This window comes from Neophocaena asiaeorientalis, unplaced genomic scaffold, assembly GCF_003031525.2.
Source record: "Neophocaena asiaeorientalis asiaeorientalis breed wild unplaced genomic scaffold, Neophocaena_asiaeorientalis_V1.1 scaffold450, whole genome shotgun sequence".
NCBI classification, from domain to species: Eukaryota; Metazoa; Chordata; class Mammalia; order Artiodactyla; family Phocoenidae; genus Neophocaena; species Neophocaena asiaeorientalis.
The window spans coordinates 2,394,770-2,416,145 of record NW_020175674.1 but is presented as its reverse complement, the minus strand read 5'-3'; the positions used below and the strand labels follow the sequence as shown (position 1 = coordinate 2,416,145).

The window sequence follows — 21,376 nt, the reverse complement described above, 5'->3', positions numbered from 1 at the left end:
CAGCTCTTCAAGAATTGGTGCAAATGTCATGGGGTTTACAATGTCAGCATCTCATCTTCACAAAAATGCTATTTGCTGGCATGAAAACAGAAAAAATTAATGGTCACAGCAGACAGCTTGTAGATTAGACAAAGGTCACTGTGTTTTAATGAACAGTGCTGTTAATTAATGAGAAAACAACCAGAACATGAGCTGTTAGGCTTGTGAATTTGTACCAAAAAAATCAGTCTGTGCCTAAAACCTCTTTGAGTAACTCAAAAACAAGATAACTGCAAGAATAGAGTTTAAATCTGAAGTTATACAGCAAAGTTATACATATCAATGAAATAGCATCATATGAAGATTCTTCCTTAATAGCTAGAAAAGAGGGTTAATGCTGGTTAGTATCCTCAATGGATATTCAAAACAGAACAGAGGACTAGCTCTCCCCTGCCTCTTTTTCTTTCTTTCTTTCTTCCTTTTTTTTTTGGCTGCGTTGGGTCTTCGTTGCTGCGTGCGGGCTTTCTTTTTAGTTGCGGCGAGCGGGGCTACTCTTCGTTGCGGTGCGCAGGCTTGTAATTGTGGTCGCTTTTCTTGTTTCAGAGCACGGGCTCTAGACGCATGGGCTTCAGTAGTTGCGGCGTGTGGCTTAGTAGTTGTGGCTCGCGCGCTCTAGAGCACAGGTTCAGTGGTTGTGGCACACGGGCTTAGTTGCTCCGCGGCATGTGGGATCCTCCCAGACCAAGGCTCGAAACCATGTCCTCTGCATTGGCAGGTGGATTCTTAACCACTGTGCCACCAGGGAAGTCCACCTCTTTGGTTTCTTAATTTCTATATGCACTTCCTAAGTCTTTAGGAAGAGTAGGAAAGGTACTCTATGTTTTACCAAAGTTCTATGAGGACAAGTGAGGAAACACTACAACTCCTTCAAGACAGGTGATTAAAATAATAAACATTGCCTTTAGTTTTGTGGAGAGATGTCAAAGCCAAGCTTCCAGGCTCTTAAAAGAAGAAATACAGAACCATAGTTAATAACACCAGCTTTACGTTACAGCTTTCCTCCTAGTAGGTCAAGTACTCTGATTATTATTCACTAATCTCTTTAGCAACCATTTGAATAAATAAAGGGCATTAGAATGGGAGAAAATATTTGCAAACAGAGCAGCTGACAAAGGATTAATCTCCAAAATATACAAGCAGCTCAATATCAAAAAAACAAACAACCCAATCCAAAAATGGGCAGAAGATCTAAACAGACATTTCTCCAAAGAAAATATACAGATTGCCAACAAACACATGAAAGGATGCTCAACATCACTAATCATTAGAGTAATGAAAATCAAAACTACAATGAGGTGTCACCTCACACCAGTCAGAATGGCCAACATCAAAAAATGTACAAACCGGGGCTTCCCTGGTGGCGCAGTGGTTGAGAGCCCCCCTGCCGATGCAGGGGACACAGGTTCGTGCCCCGGTCTGGGAAGATCCCACATGCTGCGGAGCAGCTGGGGCCGTGAGCCATGGCCGCTGAGCCTGTGCGTCTGGAGCCTGTGCTGCACAATGGGAGAGGCCACAACAGTGAGAGGCCCGCGTACCGCAAAAAAAAAAAACCAACTAGAAATAGAACTACCATACAACCCAGCAATCCCACTACTGGACATATACCCTGAGGCAACCATACTTCAAAAAGAGTCATGTACCACAATGTTCATTGCAGCTCTATTTACAATAGCCAGAACATGGAGGCAACCTAAGTGTCCATCGACAGATGGATTGGTAAAGAAGATGTGGCCCATATATACAATGGAATATTAGCCATAAACAGAAACGAAATTGAGTTATTTGTAGTGAGGTGGATTCACCTAGAGACCGTCATCCTTAGTCAGAAAGAGAAAAACAAATACTGTATGCCAACACATATATATGTAATCTTAAAAAAAAAAGGTTCTGACAAGACAGGAATAAGGATGCAGACATAGAGAATGGACTTGAGGGGCACGGGGAGGGGAAAGGGTAATCTGGGACGAAGTGAGAGAGTGGCATGGACATACATGCACTACCAAATATAAGATAGATAGCTAGTGGGAAGCAGGTGCATAGCACAGGGAGATCAGCTCGGTGCTTTGTGACCACCTAGAGGAGTGGGATAGTGAGGGTGGGAGGGAGACGTAAGAGGGAGGAGATATGGGGATGTTTGTATACATATAGCTGATTCACTTTGTTATACTGCAGAAACTAACACACCAGTGTAAAGCAGTTATACTCCAATAAAGATGTTTTAAAAAAAAAAAAAGCGAGAGAAAATGAGCTGATTGATCCTGAGGTACAGCAGCAAAGGCAGCAGAACCTGTGTCTCGGCTGCCCAGGAAAGGTCAGGAGAACTTCTTTCCAAATAGAAGTCATTTCAAATGAGCATAACAGATGTTTGTATTTTTAGCTGATTGGAAGATAAAATAAGGAGACCCATCCAAAGGGTCATTTGGAGCCATGAAACCAAAACACACTGAGCTCAGATCCAGTAACTGGACATGAAGAAGAATGTTTCCTCTTTGGAGGTGGCCCCACTGGGCTAGATGATGGGGAATTACTTTTTTTAATTGTATTTTTTGTGAGGTAATCGTAGGCCCACATGTAGTTGTAAGAAATAATATGGAGATATGCTATGTACACTTTACCCAGTTTCCCCAAATGATAACATTTTGTGAAACTATAGTGTAATATCACGACCAGGATAATAACACTGATACAATCCACAGATCTTATTCAGATTTCCCCAGTTTTGCCTGGGGTATTTATATGTGGACATGTATGTGTTTGTATGTTGGTATTTAGTTGTATACAATTTTAACACCTGTGGAGGCTCATATATCTCTGGTCACAGCCAAGACACCAAACAGTTCCATCACCACAGGATTTCTCAGGTCGTCCTTCAATAACTGCACCCACATGCTCCTTAGGGTGTCAGGATGGCCGAGTGGTCTAAGGCGCCAGACTCAAGCGAAGCTTCCCACATGCTCGTCTCACCCAAACACCCCTCCTCCCTCCGTCCCCGACTTCCAGCAACCTCTAAGCTGTTCTGCATTTCTAAAATGTTTCAGTTTAAAAATATTTTGTAGATGGAATAACATGGTATGTAACCTTTGGGATTGCCTTTTTCCCCTCAGCATAATGCCCCAGAGATTCATCCAGATTGTTGTGTGTGTCAATAGTTTGTTCATTTTTACTGTTGAGTAGTAGTCCATGATATGGATGAACCACAGCTTGTTTAACCATTCACGTGGTCAGGACATCTGGGCTGTTTCCGGGTTTTGGTCATTATGAATAAATCCACTATGAACATTCGTGTACAGGTGTTTGTATAAACATAAGTTTTCATTTCTCTGGCATGAATGCCCAAGATTACAATTATTGAGTCATATAGTAACTGCATGTTTAATTTTATAAGAAACTATCAAGCTGTTTTCCAGAGTGGCTACATCATTTTACATTCTCACCTACAATGCACAAGAAATCTAGTTTCTGCACATTCTCTCCAGCATTTTGTGTTGGCACTGTTTTTAATTTTAGCTATTCTGATAGGTATGTGGTGTTATCTTGTGTTTTAATTTGAATTTCCTACATGGCTGATGATGTTGAATATTTTTTCATGGGCTTGTTTCCCATCCATTTTCCTCTTTAGTGAAATGGCTGTTCATGTCTTTTGCTCATTTTCTAGTTGAATTGTTTTTTACTGTTGAGTTTTGAGAGTTTTAATATTTTCTAGATAGTAGTCCTTTGTCATATCTGTGCTTTGAGAATATTTTCTCTCAGTCTATAGTTTTTTTCATCCTCTCTACTTTTTTTTTATTCTTACTGTTTTTATTTCCATTATTCTAGGAGGTGGATCAAAAAAGATCTTGCTGTGATTTATGTCAAAGAGTTTTCTTGCTATGTTTTCCTCTAAGAGTTTTATAGTGTCCGGTCTTACCTTTAGGTCTCTAATCCATTTTGAGTTTATTTTTGTGTATAGTGTTAGGGAGTGTTCTAATTTCATTCTTTTACATGTAGCTGTCCAGTTTTCCCAGCACCACTTATTGAAGAGACTGTCTTTTCTCCATTGTATATCCTGCCTCCTTTGTAATAGATTAGTTGACCACAGGTGCATGGGTTTATGTCTGGGCTCTTTATCTTGTTCCATTGATCTATATTTCTGTTTTGTGCCAGTACCATATTGTGTTGATTACTGTATCTTTGTAGTATAGTCTGAAGTCTGGGCGCCTGATTCCTCCAGCTCCGCTTTTCTCCCTCAAGACTGCTTTGGCTGTTTGGAGTCTTTTGTGTCTCCATACAGATTTTAAGATTTTTTGTTCTAGTTCTGTAAAAAATGCCATTGGTAATTTGATAGGGATTCCATTGAATCTGTAGATTGCTTTGGGTAGGATAGTCATTTTCACAATTTTGATTCTTCCAATCTCAGAGCGTGGTATATCTCTCCATCTGTTTGTATCATCTTTACTTTCTTTCATCAGTGTCTTATAGTTTTCTGCATACAGGTGTTTTGTCTCCCTAGGTAGGTTTATTCCTAGGTATTTTATTCTTATTGTTGCAGTGGTAAATGGGAGGGTTTCCTTAATCTCTCTTTCAGATTTTTCATCGTTAGTATATACGAATGCAAGGGATTTCTGTGCATTAATTTTATACCCTGCAACTTTACCAAATTCATTGATTAGCTCCAGTATTTTCCTGGTACCATCTTTAGGATTATCTATGTGTAGTATCATGTCATCTGCAAACGGTGACAGTTTTACTTCTTTTCCAATTTGTATTGCTTTAATTTCTTTTTCTTCTCTGCTTACCGTGGCTAGGGCTTCCAAAACTATGTTGAATAATAGTAGTGATAGTGGACATCCTTGGCTTGTTCCTGATCTTAGAGGAAATGTTTTCAGTTTTTCACCATTGGGAATGATGTTTGCTGTGGGTTTGTCATATATGGCCTTTATTATGTTGAGGTAGGTTCCCTCTTTGCCCACTTTCTGGAGAGCTTTTATCATAAATGGTGTTGAATTTTTTCAAAAGCTTTTTCTGCATCTATTGATATGATCATGTGGTTTTTATTCTTCAATTTGTTAATATGGTTTATCACATTGATTGATTTGCATATATTGAAGAATCCTTGATCAAGTGGAATAAATCCCACTTGATCGTGGTGTATGATGCTTTTAATGTGTTGTTGGATTTTCTTAGTATTTTGTTGAGGATTTTTGCATGTATATTCATCAGTGATATTGGTCTGTAATTTTCTTTGTTTGAAGTATTTTTGTCTAGTTTTGATATCAGAGTGATGGTGGCCTCATAGAATGAGTTTGGGAGTGTTCTTTCCTCTGCAATTTTTTGGAAGAGTTTGAGAAGGATGGGTGTTAGCTCTTCTCTAAATGTTTGATAGAATTCACCTGTGAAGCCATCTGGTCCTGGACTTTTGTTTGTTGGAAGATTTTTAATCACAGTTTCAATTTCATTACTTATGTTTGGTGTGTTCATATTTTCTATTTCTTCCTAGTTCAGTCTTGGAAGCTTATACCTTTCTAAGAATTTGTCCATTTCTTCCAGGTTGTCCGTTTTATTGGCATAGAGTTGCTTGTAGTAGTCTCTTAGGGTGCTTTGTATTTCTGCGGTGTCTGTTGTAACTTCTCCTTTCTCATTTCCAATTTTATTGATTTGAGTTCTCTCCTACTTTTTCTTGATGAGTCTGACTAAAGGTTTATCAATTTTGTTTATCGTCTCAAAGGACCAACTTTTAGTTTTATTGATCTTTGGTATTGTTTTCTTTGTTTCTATTTCATTTATTTCTGCTCTGATCTTTATGATTTCTTTCCTTCTGCTAACTTTGGGTTTCGTTAGTTCTTCTTTCTCTAGTTCCTTTAGGTGTAAGGTTAGATTGCTTATTTGAGATGTTTCTTGTTTCTTGAGGTAGGCTTGTATTGCTATAAACTTCCCTCTTAGAACTGCTTTTGCTGCATCCCATAGGTTTTGACTTGTCCTGTTTTCATTGTCATTTGTCTCTAGGTATTTTTTTATTTCCTCTTTGATTTCTTCTGTGAGCTCTTGGTTATTTAGTAATGTATTGTTTACCCTCCATTTGTTTGTGTTTTTTATGTTTATTCCCTGTAATTCATTTCTAATCTCATAGCGTTGTGGTCAGAGAAGATGCTTGATATGATTTCAGTTTTCTTAAATTTACTGAGGCTTGATTTGTGACCCAAGATGTGATCTATCCTGGAGAATGTTCCATGCGCACTTGAGTAGAAAGTGTAATCTGCTGTTTGGGATGGAATGTCATGTAAATGTCAATTAAATCTTTTTGGTCTATTGTGTCATTTAAAGCTTGTGTTTCCTTATTAATTTTCATTTTGGATGATCTGTCCATTGGTGTAAGTGGGGTGTTAAAGTCCCCCACTATTACTGTGTTATTGTTGGTTTCCTCTTTTAGAGCTGTTAGCAGTTGCCTTATGTATTGAGGTGCTCCTATGTTGGGTGCATATATATTTATAATTGTTATATCTTCTTCTTGGATTGATCCCTTGATCATTATGTAGTGTCCTTCCTTGTCTCTTGTAACATTCTTTATTTTAAAGTCTATTTTATTTGATATGGGTATTGCTACTCCAGCTTTCTTTTGATTTCCATTTGCGTGGAATATCTTTTTCCATCCCTTTACTTTCAGTCTGTGTGTGTCCCTAGGTCTGAAGTGGGTCTCTTGTAGACAGCATATATATGTGTCTTGTTTTTGTATCCATTCAGCAAGCCTGTGTCTTTTGGTTGGAGCATTTCCTCCATTCACGTTTAAGGTAATTATCAATATGTATGTTCCTATGACCATTTTCTCAATTATGGGTTTGTTTTTGTAGGTCCTTTTCTTCTCTTGTGTTTCCCACTTAGAGAAGTTCCTTTAGCATTTGTTGTAGAGCTGGTTTGGTGGTGCTGAATTCTCTTAGCTTTTGCTTGTCTGTAAAGCTTTTGATTTCTCCATGGAATCTGAATGAGATCCTTGCCAGGTGGAGTAATCTTGGTTGTAGGTTCTTCCCTTTCCCCACTTGAAGTATATCATGCCACTCCCTTCTGGCTTGTAGAGTTTCTGCTGAGAAATCAGCTGTTAACCTTATGGGAGTTCCCTTCTATGCTATTTGTCATTTCTCTCTTGCTGCTTTCAATAATTTTTCTTTGTCTTTAATTTTTGCCAATTTGATTACTGTGTGTTTCGGCGTGTTTCTCCTTGGGTTTATCCTGCCTGGGACTCTCTGCATTTCCTGGATTAGGTGGCTATTTCCCTTCCCATGTTAGGGAAGTTTTCAACTGTAATCTCTTCAAGTATTCTCTCAGGTCCGTTCTCTCTGTCTCCTCCTTCTCGGACCCCTATAATGCGAATGTTTTTGCGTTTAATGTTGTCCCAGTGGTCTCTTACGCTGTCTTCATTTCTTTCCATTCTTTTTTTTTTTTTTCTTTTCTTAGCAGTGAATTCCCCCATTCTGTCTTCCAGGTCACTTACCCGTACTTCTGCCTCAGGTATTTCTGCTATTGATTTCTTCTAGTGTAGTTTTCATTTCAGTTGTTGTATTGTTCATCTCTCTTTGTTTGTTCTTTAATTCTTCTAGGTCTTTGTTAAACATTTCTTGCATCTATTCCATCTTTGCCTCCATTCTTTTTCCAAGGTCCTGGAACATCTTCACTGTCATTATTCTGAACTCTTTTTCTGGAAGGTTGTCTATCTCCACTTCATTTAGTTGTTTTTCTGGGGTTTTATCTTGTTCCTTCATCTGGTACATAGCCTTCTGCCTTATCATCCTGTCTGTCTTTCTGTGAATGTGGTTTTTGTTCCACAGGCTGCAGGATTGTAGTTCTTCTTGCTCCTGCTGTCTGCCCTCTGGTGGATGAGGCTATCTAAGGGGCTTGTGCAAGTTTCCTGATGGGAGGGACTGGTAGTGGGTAGAGCTGGGTGTTGCTCTGGTGGGCACAGCTCAGTAAAACTTTAATCTGTTTGCCTGCTGATGGGTGGGGCTGAGTTCCCTCCCTGTTGGTTGTTTGGTCTGAGGCGACCCAACACTGGAGCCTACCCAGGCTCTTTGGTGGGGCTAATGGCAGACTCTGGGAGGGCTCATGCCAAGTACTTACCAGAACTTCTGCTGCCAGTGTTCTTGTCCTCATGGTGAGACAGAGCCATCCCCCACCTCTGCAGGAGACCCTCCAACACTAGCAGGTACGTCTGGTTCAGTCTCCCCTGGGGTCACTGCTCCTTCCCCTGGGTCCCGATGCGCAGACAACTTTGTGTGTGTCCTCCATGAGTGGAGTCTCTGTTTCCCACAGTCCTGTCGAAGTCCTGCAATCAAATCCCATCAGCCTTCAAAGTCTGATTCTCTAGGAATTCCTCCTCCCGTTGCTGGACCCCCAGGTTTGGAAACCTGACACGGGGCTCAGAACCCTTGCTCCTGGGGGTGGACTTCTGTGGTCTAAGTGTTCTCCAGTCTGTGAGTCACCCACCCAGCAGTTATGGGATTTGATTTTACTGTGATTGCGCCCCTCCTACCATCTCATAGTGGCTTCTCCTTTGTCTTTGGGTGTAGGGTATCTTTTTTGGTGAGTTCCAGTGTCTTCCTGTCAATGATTGTTCAGCAGTTAGTTGTGATTCTTGTGCTCTCGCAAGAGGGAGTAATCCTCTCTAATTTTGATGAAGTCCAGTTTATCAATTTTTCCTTTCCTTACTTATGCTTTTGGTGTAAAGTCAAAGAACTCTTAGCTCAATTCCTAAAATTTTTCTCTTATGTTTTTTACTAAAAGTTGTATAGTTTTAACACTTAAGCCCATGATCCATTTTGAATCAATTTTTGTATAAAGTGTGAGATATAGATAGAGGTTCATTTTATTGTATGTGGATGTCCAGTTGTCCCAGCACTGATTATTGAAGGGCTATTTCTTCTTCCTTTGAATTACTTATGTACCTTTATCAAATAATCCGTTGAGGATGTTTGAGTGTATTTCTAGGTTCTCTGTTGTGCTCCATCATTCTCTATGTGTCTGTCCCTCTGCCAAGACCACACAGTCCTGATTATTAGGGCTACATAGTGGGCCTTAATATCAGATACAGTGATTCCTCCCACTTCAGTCTCTTTTTTCAGGATTATTTTTAGCTATTCTAGGGCCTGTGCCTTTCCACATCAACTTTAGAATACGTTTCTTTATGTCTACAAAAAAAAAGAAAAAACTTGCTAGGAGTTTGATAGGAATTTCATTAAACCTACACATCAATTTGGGAAGAGCTGACATCTTTATTATGTTCAACCTTCCAATTCATGAACACAGTATCTCCATTTACTTAGGTCTCGTCTGCTTTCTTTAACCAACATTTTATAATTTTCAGCCTGCGTACCCTGTACAGGTTTGTTAAGTGCATAACTAAACATTTAATTTCTTTTAATTTTGGCTTCCACATCCTTACTGTTAGTATGCAGACATCTGATTGGTTTTTAATTTTGGCTTCCACGTCCTTACTGTTAGTATGCAGACATCTGATTGGTTTTTAATTTTGGCTTCCACGTCCTTACTGTTAGTATGCAGACATCTGATTGGTTTTTAATTTTGGCTTCCACGTCCTTACTGTTAGTATGCAGACATCTGATTGGTTTTTAATTTTGGCTTCCACGTCCTTACTGTTAGTATGCAGACATCTGATTGGTTTTTAATTTTGGCTTCCACGTCCTTACTGTTAGTATGCAGACATCTGATTGGTTTTTAATTTTGGCTTCCACGTCCTTACTGTTAGTATGCAGACATCTGATTGGTTTTTAATTTTGGCTTCCACGTCCTTACTGTTAGTATGCAGACATCTGATTGGTTTTTAATTTTGGCTTCCACGTCCTTACTGTTAGTATGCAGACATCTGATTGGTTTTTGTATATTGATCTTGTATCTTGCAACCTTACTGAACTCACTGATTATTTCTAAGAGTCTTTTGGTAGATTCCTTGAGATTTTCTCTGTAGACAATCATGCATCTGCAAATATAGACTATTTTATGTCTGTCTTTCCAGTTGTATGCCTTTTATTTCTTTTACTTGCCTTATTGTAGTGACTATATTACGCAACTATGTTGAATAAGAGTGATGAAACTAACATCTTTCTGTGTTCTTGATTTTTGGAGAAAAGCTTTCAGTCTTTCATCATTAAGTATGACATTAGCTGTAAGGGTTTTGTAGATTCTATTTATCAATTTGAGATAGTAAACCTCTATTTCTGACTTGCTGAGAGTTTTTACCATGAATGGGAAAATTGAATATCCATATGCAGAAGAATGAAATTGGACCCTTATCTCACACCACATACAAAAGTCAACTCAAAATGGACGAAAGACTTAAACGTAAGGCCTGAAACTATAATACTATTAGAAGAAAATATAGGGAAGGAGCTTCTTTTTTAAATTTTTATTGAGTATAGTTGATTTACAACATTGTGTTAGTTTTAAGTGTACAGCAAAGTGAATCTATTAGACATATACATATATCCACTCTTTTTAAGGCTCTTTTCCCATATAGGCCATTACAGAGTACTGAGTAGAGTTCCCTGTGCTTTACAGTAGGTCCTTATTGGTTATCTTATATATAGTAGTGTGTATATGTCAATCCCAATTCTTCCAGTTTATCCCTCCGCACCCCCTTACCCCTGGGTAACCATAAGTTTATTTTCTACATCTGTAGCTCTGTTTCTGTTCTAAGATAAAGTTCATTTGTACCCTTTTTTTAGAGTCCACATATAAGTGATATCATATGATATTTGTCTTTCTCTGTCTGACATAGAGAAGAAGCTTCTTGACATTGGTCTGGGCAATGTTTTTTTTTTGTTTTTTAATTAAGGTACCGTTGATGTACAATATTATATAAATTTCAGGTGTACAACATAATGATTCACAATTTTGAAGGTTATATTCCCTTTATAGTTATTATAAAATATTGGCTCTATTCCCTGTGTTGTACTATATATCCTGGTAGCTTATTTATTTTATACTTAGTATTTTGTGCCTCTTAATCCCCTACCCCTATCTTGTCCCTCCCCGCATCCCTCTCCTCATTGGTAACCACTAGTTTGTTCTCTATATTGGTGAGTCTGTTTATTGTTATATCCACTAGTTAGTTTTATTTTTCAGATTCCACTTATAAGTGATATCATACAGAATTTGTGTTTTGGGTTTTTTTATATGACTCCAAAATCACAAATAACAAAAACAAAAATAAATACGTGGGATTGCATCTAACTTAAAATCTTCTGTACATAAAAGGAAATGATCAACAGAGTGAAGACACAACCTCTGGGATGGGAGAAGACATTTTCACACCAAACATGTGATAAGAAGTTAATATCCAAACATATACGGACCTTCCATAACTCAATAACAAAAAATAAAATAACCTGATTTAAAAATGGGCAACAGGTATTATGAAAAGGTGTCCAACATCACTAATCATCAGAAATGTAAATCAAAACCATGAAGATTGGGATTGACATATACACACTACTGTGTGTAAAATAGATAACTAATAAGAACCTACTGTGTAGCACAGGCAACTCTACTCAAAACTCTGTAATGACCTATACGGGAAAAGAATCTGAAAGAGTGGATATATGTACATGTATAACTGATTCAATTTGCTGTACACCTGAAACTAACACAACATTGTAAAACAACTAAAAGTTAATTAAGAAAAAAAAGCACAATGAGGTATCACCTCATATGTGTTAGAATGGCTATTATCAGAAAGATAACAAGTGCTGGAGAGGGTGTGGAGAAAAGGGAACCCTCGTGCACTGTTGGTGGGAATGTAAATTGATGCAGCCACTACAAAGAACAGTATGGAGGTTCCTCAGGAAATTAAAAATAGAGCTACCAGCAACCCACTTCTGGTCCTATGTCCAAAGGAAGTGAGGTCAGGATCTCAAAGAGATATCTGCACCCTCATGTTCACTGCAGCATTATTCACAATAGCCAAGATGTGGAAACAACCTTAGTGTCCATCAGTGGACAAACGAATAAAGGAGATGTGAGATAGATAGATAGGTAGACGGACAGAGACGGGAGTATTAGTCAGCCTTAAAAAAGAAATCCTGCCATTTGCAATAACATGGATGAATTTGGAGGACGTTATGCTAAGTGAAATAAGTCTGACAGAGAAACACAAATACTGCATGTTCTCACTTACATGTGGAATCTAAAAAGTCAAACTCATAAAAACAGAAAGTAGAATGATTGCCAGGGACTGGAAGGCGGGCAGGAAGGAGAGATACTGGACAAAGGGCACCAGGTTTCAGTTATGCAGGATGAGTAAGTCCTGGAGACCTAACATACAGCCTGGTGACTACAGTTAGCAGTAGTGTTACCGTGTCCTGGAAATTTGCTAAGCGATTAAATTTTAAGTGTTCTCACCAAAAAAAAAAAAAAGTTACCTATGTGAGGTGATGGATATGTTAATTAGCTTGATTATGGTAAACACTTCACAATGTCTATGTACATCAAAACATCGCATGGTACAGCTCACATATACAGAACTTTTATTTGTCAATTATACCTCAACAAAGTGGGGAAATGAAAAAAGAGAAAAGGTGCTCTTCTCACAATTCCATTCCCCACCAGGTTTGACTGTCAGATTTGGAATCCTTTCCCCCCTCTTTCTCAATAGCACTTTGTTCCTTTTAATTGAAATAAGATGGAAATTTCAGGAAACAAAGAGACAGAATCTGGTCAAAGTGGTTTTCATGCTTTTGCTCCCAATCGAATCAGCTCAAGTCTTGGGAGGGAGCATCCCCACGTCCTATAGCTCCGGGCCTGAGGGAAATGCTGCACAGACACCTCCCTGCTGCTCACTCGGTGACCAGAGAGTTTGAGGTTATCGCTCACTAAGTCTAAAACGAGGCCCTCATAAAGAATACTAAGGAATGCTCTAGTAGGAGAGAATTCTGACCCTAGTCTTACTTCTCCAAGGCAGAAACTGTGACCCTGTAGTGAAATCCAATTACAACTTCCTCTTGCTTTATTTAGAAATGAAGGATTTTTCCCAACATAATTAAAAAAAAACAAATTCAAGAGGCAATATTCCTGAACAAGGGACCCTGAATAAAGAATTTGTAGATGTAATTTATCTGCCTCAGGATATGACATAGGAATGATGCAGTGAGGGCCTACCTTCCTAAAGTAATAGGATGTTACTTTATTCTAATATTCTTTATTCAATATCTAAAGATTATTGGCCATACGTTGGCTGGTAGCAGCTATTCCCATGAAAAAGTAAAATCATTCTACTGTAGTGCCAGTTGCTCAGGCCACATTTGGGATTTTCTTAGCTATCCCTGATAATAGGACCCCACAAGTGGAGTGCCAGACTTCCTGGCTCAAGTAGGAGGTGGCGGCCGGGATAAAATGGCCCTGCCATTAAATGTGCACTGGACACACGGCTGCTGGGCACCTGGGGCCTCAGCAGGCTCTGTATGAGGAAAGAGAAGGATTAAAACAAGCCTGGCCTCCCCAGGGTTCACTCCCAGCTCTTCCTAACGGGGCACTTCAGCCACCTTAATGAATGAATAAACTCAACTACTTAGATATATACTCAAAACTAAAAGCAAAACCAAACAAAACCCTGATATCATGAATGAGTGTGCGGTGACCATGGCTTTAGTTATCTGCATAAAGTCATCTGCGGAGATTTAGCCCACGGGTAGTTTTAAGTCACTGTAAGTAAGCAGCCATGGTATTGGAGATTTATTTCCCATGATGAGAAATATTTGTGGGTTACTTAGTGCAAAATAACAGAAGGAGAGAATGATGTATCTCTACTAGGCATTTCAAAAGTGCAATGTATCATCACATGCTCTAACTGAAGAAACAGACATTTGCCTGAAACTTGCAACAAAAATGCCATTTTTCTAAATTTGATAACAGTTTTTATCTTGGGACGTGGGAGGATGGGGAGTGGCTTAGGACTACTTTGTACACTCAACACGTCTGTGATGTTTAGAGACTTTAATAAAAACCATGTATCACTTTTATAATTAAGCAGTTATAACAAAAATCAAGTAATAAATATTGTTCTACATCATAAATGCTGACTCAACCGTTGTTTAAAAACAAGAGAGAGATTTTTAAAAAAACAAAACAAGAGAGGGAATTTTTTTTTTTTTTTTTTTTGTGATACACGGACCTCTCACTGCTGTGGCCTCTCCCGTTGCGGAGCACAGGCTCTGGACGCGCAGGCTCAGCGGCCATGGCTCACGGGCCCAGCCACTCCGCGGTATATGGGATCTTCCTGGACTGGGGCATGAACCCATGTCCCCTGCATCGGCAGGCGGACTCTCAACCACTGCGCCACCAGGGAAGCCCAGGAGAGGGAAATATGTTTAAAGGAAAACAAATCAAATGTGATAAACTCAGTGCCTGCCCCTATAGAGGGGCAACAAGGTGACTGTGACAGGTCTGCTCCAGAGGTGCTTTCTTCTGACAGAGTCCGGTGGTTTCTCAGTCTGTGACCCACATTTAATGAGCCTCTTTAGTTGGCCTTCTCCAGGGTTCACTCACAACTCTTCCTAGATAATCTCAAAGCCCTCCTGCTGGAGCAAGTGTTATTTTCAAGGCAGCTCTCACTAAAGGGCAGCCTAATAATTAACAAGCATCAGATCCAGAGGCTTCAGGGTCTCATTTCTGGCAAAGGATGTATGTGCCACACACAATAACACTGTCAAAACTTGCTGTCTTACAAGGAGATTTTGACATCGTAACAAAAGAACTCAGTATCCTCCTAAATACTAACTTCTCTGAGAACAACTCTTAAGGGCTCAGGGATTATGTCACTCCTTGCAGCAAAATGAGGGTCTGTTTTCTGTAAAACTGTGAAGCTGTGTTTTCAGGGTTTGCTCTTTCATTCCAGATATTTCATATGTTACCAGGTTCCAAGGTCAATTGCACTATACAGTCAGCTCTCCTTACCTGCAGGTTCCACATCCACAGATGCAACCAACCGTAGATCGAAATATTTGAAAAAAAAATTCCAGAAAGTTCCAAGAAACAAAACTCGAACTACATGCCAGCAACTATTTACAAATCATTTACATTGTATTAGGTATTATAAGTAATCTAGAAATGACTTAAAGTATATGGAAGGATGTGTGTAGGTTTTATGTAAACACTACTCCATTTTATATAAGGGGCTTGAACATCTGAGGATTTTGGTGTCCATGGGGTCCTGGAACCAATCTCGAGGGACTGTGTATTCCAGACAAGGGGATCCGTAATTCAGCCTGCATATTTAGAATTAAAACAGACTCCTAAACTTGCAAAGCTTTAGAGACTTGAAGGGGAATAGCATTCCATGATAGGAAATACAATGTCCATGATAGGAAATACAACGTGCATGATAGGAAATACAATTCCGATGTTCTCCAGGTTTAGCTTGATTTGGAGAAAAGGCGATGTTAACTTCAGACTTTAACAACCAGATATTTTAGATGAAGTGCCTGCATGTCCGGAAATATCCACAGAGCTTGCTGCTGTGGTTTGATCCGTAATACCTCTCTCTGACATGTGCCTCATTTGATGTTTTAGGAGTTTGTGATGATCGTTGTCTTTGGTTTGGAGTTCATCATTCGAATCTGGTCTGCAGGCTGCTGTTGCCGGTACAGAGGATGGCAAGGAAGACTGAGATTTGCCCGGAAGCCCTTCTGTGTTATAGGTGAATATCAAAGTCCTGGATACCTAGATTTATGCCACCGCATCCTTTTCTTCATCTGTTCCCGGTATCGCAGCATTTAGTTAATGTTAAAAGCTAATAACATTCATGGATTATTCACCATGGGCCAGCAGTCTCGTGTTTTGAAAGTGCTGACTCACTTAATCCTCTTCATAACATGATGAGGTAGGTATTTTTATTAGCCCCACTTTAAGATGAAGAAATTGGGGCACAGAGAGGTGAAGTGAGTTGCTAAAAGTCATGCAGGTGGTTAGTGGTGGAGCTGGGATTTGAGCCAGATGGTCCGGCTCTAAAATACCCACTTGTGTCAGGTTAAGTTATGATGAAATACATGGTTCTCGAGTGTCGCCCTGAGTTTGGGAGCACTGGTTTCACTACGTGTAAAGACCCTTTTTGCTCTACAGTGTAAGCAGCACCCCTTCTGTGCTCTTGCTCTGCTGGGGCGTATAAGTGTAGTTGTCCGGGTAAAGCCTGTGAACGAGCATGCCCCAAGAATAATTACAAGTATGTGTATGCACTGTAGCTGTCAGACCCGGTAAAGTGTTTATCCTCTGAAATGTGAGTCCCCGGATCAATATCACATCCCTGCAGCTCCCTGGCTGCTGTCCTTTCAGAGAGATTCCATTCACCTGGGTACCAGCCTGAAATTATAAAACAGTCCAGAGTTAAGATCTGGCACCTCCAAGTAATATACTTAAAAGTGGATCATAAACTTGAAAACCTTAGTCAATTATATCTCAATTTTCAATTAATCGATTAAGTTTTTAAGTAAGTTGTCTACATCATGGCCCTTTATCCCTAAATATTTCAGTGTGGGTTTTCCAAAGTAAGGACATTCTTTTACCTAACCTTCCATAAATTAGACATTAACACAATACCTTAACTAATCTGCTGGTTGTATCGCGGTTTTGCCAGTTGACCCAATAATGTCATTTGTAGCATTTTCCCTCCAGGGCGGGACCCAGGCTGGGTCACAACTGTGTCTGGTCATCACGCTTCTTTGGTCTCATTCGTCTAGAACCGTTCGTCAGCCTTTCTCCGTCTTTCCCAGCACTGACATTTTTGAAGAATTTGGCCTATTTTTAAGCAATAGAATGTTATTCCTTTGGGGAAAGGAAAAGAAAACCCTGTATACAAAAGCTTGTGGTTGTTGCTGCTGTTACTCAGCAGCTACGTTTGGTTTTCTTGCTCTTTTTTCCTTCCCACTTCTTTGGTAGCCATTCAAATCCAAATGCTGAAAGTTCTCGGTGAGGTTTACTTATTTCAACTATTTCCAATCTGAGAAAGTGGGGTTTTTATTTACAAGCTAGTTTAGACTGAGCTCTTCATCAGCAGCTGGTTTGCCGTTTTGTTTCAGGAGTTGGGAATTGTTGAGCACCTTTAGTTTCCTCCCTAACCCCTGTTCCTTAAGGAAGAAGTAGAGAAACCCCCTCCACGGGGACTGTAAGAGGAACCCTTTGGCCCATCTTTCTTCCCAGTGCGGTGTGAGTGGCGCACGTCCTGGGCACAGGGAAGCGGGAGGGCTCCCCACACGCATGCACGTTTCCGGAGCCACCATTCCTTCAATCACACGTTATGGACATGGGGCTGTGCGTGAAGCCCTGCGGTTACCACAGTGAATCTAGTGCAATTCTAAGTTACCTCAACCTTGAAACATCTTGTTTGGCCTTCACTAACGCAGTCTGTTTGTCCGGCTGCCCCTCTTCTGCCAGAGAGGTGTGGAGGAAAGTGGGCGCCAACGCCCAGCCTTGCGGGTCCACCCAACCCCCAGGCGGGCCCACCCAGCTCTGCGGGTCCACCCAGCCCCTCGGGTGCATCAGTGAAGGCACTTGATTTTCCTCTGGAGGTTTTTCCTCTCTTTTAATTCCCTGCTCAGGCTACACCACAAAACACTGTAACTCGATGTGGAATTACGGCACAAGAACTTCCTGTCCTATGAGGGACCCAAACAAAACCATTCACAAGGCAGATGGTTTGGCCAGGGCTCACTCAGCTTCTACAGGATAAGGTTGGTTCACGGATGACTGCAGGAACGTTCCATTCCAGGCTTTAAAACCAATTTAAAATTGGTTTTATTCCAATTCCAGAGGCAATGCCAATGTATTTCTGGCTTCTAAGCTAAAAAGCAGATTCTTTCCCAGACGCCTGCTGCCCTTTGATAGCTGTTCTCAGCTACGGATACATCAGCATAACTTAGTCCTTTAATCTTTCTCTTCCTGTCTCGGATCCGTTCAGGTCTTGGTGTAACGCATGGTTCTGAAGACTACGTTGTCGTCATCGTCTGTAACTTAGCCACCTTTGAGCCTGTCAACTGTGACCTTACAGATTTAGTGTGACATGGTTTAGGTGTGGCTGGAGTTTAGTTACCTCTTCAGGCCTTCTCTTCGTTTGGATATTTGACCTCTAGTGAATCTGTTGCTTTGGAAGAAAATTTCACGGATAAATATATCATGAATCCCCATTAGAACAAAAGCAAGACTTGTACTTACACTTAGGGTAACTATGCACTTCTCAGTCTTTGTTTTGAGGTCCGTGTAATGGTTTGATTCATGGTCCAGATGAAGCAATGAAATAGTGAAACGTGTTCACACCTGGGTCTTGAGGATGAGGTCAGTAAGATGTAACTACACAGAGGAACCGAGGTCACCTGCCTGACGGCGGCAGGCTGTAGCACGTGGCTGCTGGGGCCCTCTCTAGGCCTGCTTCATAGGCCCATAAAAAAATGATTGGTGTCAGGGGTTAAATGATAAAGCAAAATGTAAAGTGAACCCTGGATTTCCCTTGTTTTGCCTAATTTACCATGGCAAAGTGGACAAAGAAGTAGCATTTCCCTCATCTGTCCGTGACAACTGTTGTGAGTTTGGAAATGTAGCTAACCTCTCTCAAGACTCTATGTATCTGTAAGATTTGGTTACTCTGAACATGCCAGATACACACCGAACACTTTTAGAAGGCTTGAGCATTCAGGAAAGGATCCAGAGAAGACTGGTAGCCTGGCTGTGCCTGCAGCACAGGGAGTGCTTTCTGGAAGCACCCCTGTGTTGCTCTCTCCAGCTGAAAGAGACCAAAGCTTCTACAGCCATCACCTAGCGAGCCCTGCAGACCAACTGTTAGTATTTGGACACAAGGTGATAGAGGCCCACGAGCTGATTCCCAAAGACTGCAGAACTTCCCCTCCTGACCTGCCCACCCCTCCACCCCTGCACTGGAGCCAGAACCAGGGCATTTCCAAATATTGTTGATTTGAGAAATCATAAAACCATTATATTCTTAGGTTTGAAAAACATATTTTAAACAACTGTAACCTAAGGGAAGAAAAAAAAATCTATTCAATTGTTTTTTAATTAGATGCTCTCTTTCATTACCATGTTGATTTATCTCTGCTTGATTTGAGGAGTTTGCTTTGAACATTGGTAAAAGCTTATCTTGAATTACAAAATTCTCCCTTATACCTATGCATTCAATTTACACCTCTCCCCTAAGACGCTGTTGAAATAACATTTCTGCATACATCTGGGGGCCATACTCGCTGCCCTACGACTGGGAGAGTCAAGTATATTTGGAGATATCTAACGAGCTGCCCTCATTTACCTGGACTGGCTGCTTTTTGATTTCTCTACATTCAGACACAACTCATTCACTCATGACCTCAGTATTGAGAACGTGTGAAATAACCTCGAAGACTGAGTTCACAGTCACTCCTTTTCTAACTTCCATAAATGACCTACCTGAAAGTTGCAAACCGTACCAAAGGCTGGTGCCTAGATCACGAGGATGAGCCTGATGGGTCAGGAGGCCAACCAATTTCCTGTAGCTGCGGCTTCTCTGGATGCCCCAGTGACTCTGTCTAGAGACATATGTAACAGGGCCGTACTTCTCAGTCTTGCAGTGCATTTCAGGGAAGCAGAAAACACCAGCCTGTGGTTAATCGTGGATCTGTATTTGATGCTAAATATAAATCGGTTTTTAATTGCTATTTTAGCAGTTCTCCTTCAGTGTAATATTTCCCCAAGAGGACGAAAGAGGCAAACCTCAGCACGGATATTTCACCCTGAATGGAGCATATATGCCTTTGACATGAGATAACAGTCACTCCTGAAAACGCCAACAAGTGTATTTTTTTAATGAGAAGAAAATAACCAGTGTCTTCTTTGGCTAAAACAAAATTGCAGCCTTTATTAAAATCAACCACACAGCCAAGGCCACTCTCATATATCTGTGAGTTCATCCTGTTAAAAGGCGGCTTCAGCTGCTAATGTGTTGGAAAGCTGTATCAGAGACTCTCAGCTGCCACTGGCTCTGAACTGAGACACCATTTTTCTACCTCTCCAGGTTCTCCCTCTTTGGTTCCAAGAGACATACTCTTCAGCTGTGTCATTTTCTACACCTTCTAATCTCCTCTGCCCTTTAGTAGAAGTTGTGTTCTCTTGGGTTATCTCCTGTCAGTCGTATACTCTTCTGCTGTTTCTCTTTCCATCTAAGTGTTCAAACTCCGGTGCGTGTGGTCGCCTCCATGTGATTAACTGGACCATCTGAGGACCATTGAACCCTGTTGGGTTGATTGACCACAGAACATTAGAGCCATTTCAATCCTTCTAATTAATAAGAGCTGATATTTACTGAGACTTGCTACATGACGGGTACTGCTCTTGAACTCTATAAATATTGTCTTATTTAATCCTACATGAGTTTTATAATATCTTTCTTAAGGATGAGGAAGTAATCTAAGGCTTAAGAAACTTGTCCAAAGTTAGAAAGATGGTGAATGAAAGAACCAGGATTTCAGTCTAGGAAAATATACCTACCTGATGAGCTGTTGTCACTCACAACACTTATGACACTTAATGTGTGGCGGTTTTTCCTCACACCAGCCAATTCGCCAACTTTCCGGACACCAACTTGGTGTTCAACAACTCAATACAATCCTGACACTAACAACTGGTATTAGCACAGACCCCACAGGTTCAGGGCTTAATCCCACAGGACTTTCCCTCCTCGACATCAGATGCCAGCCACAGTGAGGTGCCCAGGCTAACACACTTCTGCCTGGCCGACTACAGTTTGGGGGCTCCAGTAACTCCCCACCTCACTAGAATGACACAGCACTCAAGAAAGTGCTGTACCTTATATTATATTATATTATATTATATTATATTATATTAATATTATAGCTGTAATCCAAGAACAGCAGCCAAATGGAAGAGGCACACAGGGCAGGTATTTGGGGCCAAGGACTGGGTAACATGCAGTTTCCGTGCCCTCACCAGGTGCCCCGCCTCCCAGCACCCATATGTTTACCAACCCGGACACTCTCCAGTACCCATGGTTTAGAGATTTTCATGGAGCTTTTACTCCAAAGACACAAGTGATTAAATCATTGGCTACTGGTAATGGAACTCCATCTCCAGGCTCCTTTCCCTCCCCAGAGGTCCAGGGTGGGGCTGGCCCTCTCATCACGCCTTTGTCTTTCTGGTCACCAGCCCCCATCTTGAAGCTCTCTAGGGACCCCCAGCCACCTCGTTATTGTACAAAAGGCACTTGTCATGCCAGAGATTCCAAGGTTCAGGAGTGTGTGCAAGGAACCCAGAACAGTGAGCAAGTATCTACTTCCCAGAGTACCACACTACCCAACTGTGAGAAGATTGC

The 21,376-nt window shown here is 40.7% G+C and overlaps 1 protein-coding gene across 1 annotated transcript in view; it reads left to right on the top strand.

The window, feature by feature from the left end:
• The window catches only part of KCNQ5 (potassium voltage-gated channel subfamily Q member 5), a 196,416-nt gene that overhangs the window by 34,537 nt on the left and 140,503 nt on the right, over nt 1–21,376 (top strand). The window contains exon 2 of the mRNA XM_024731901.1: nt 15,586–15,712. Coding sequence (XP_024587669.1) covers nt 15,595–15,712 — 118 coding nt within the window. The 5' untranslated portion in view covers nt 15,586–15,594. The remainder of the gene's footprint in view (nt 1–15,585; nt 15,713–21,376) is intronic.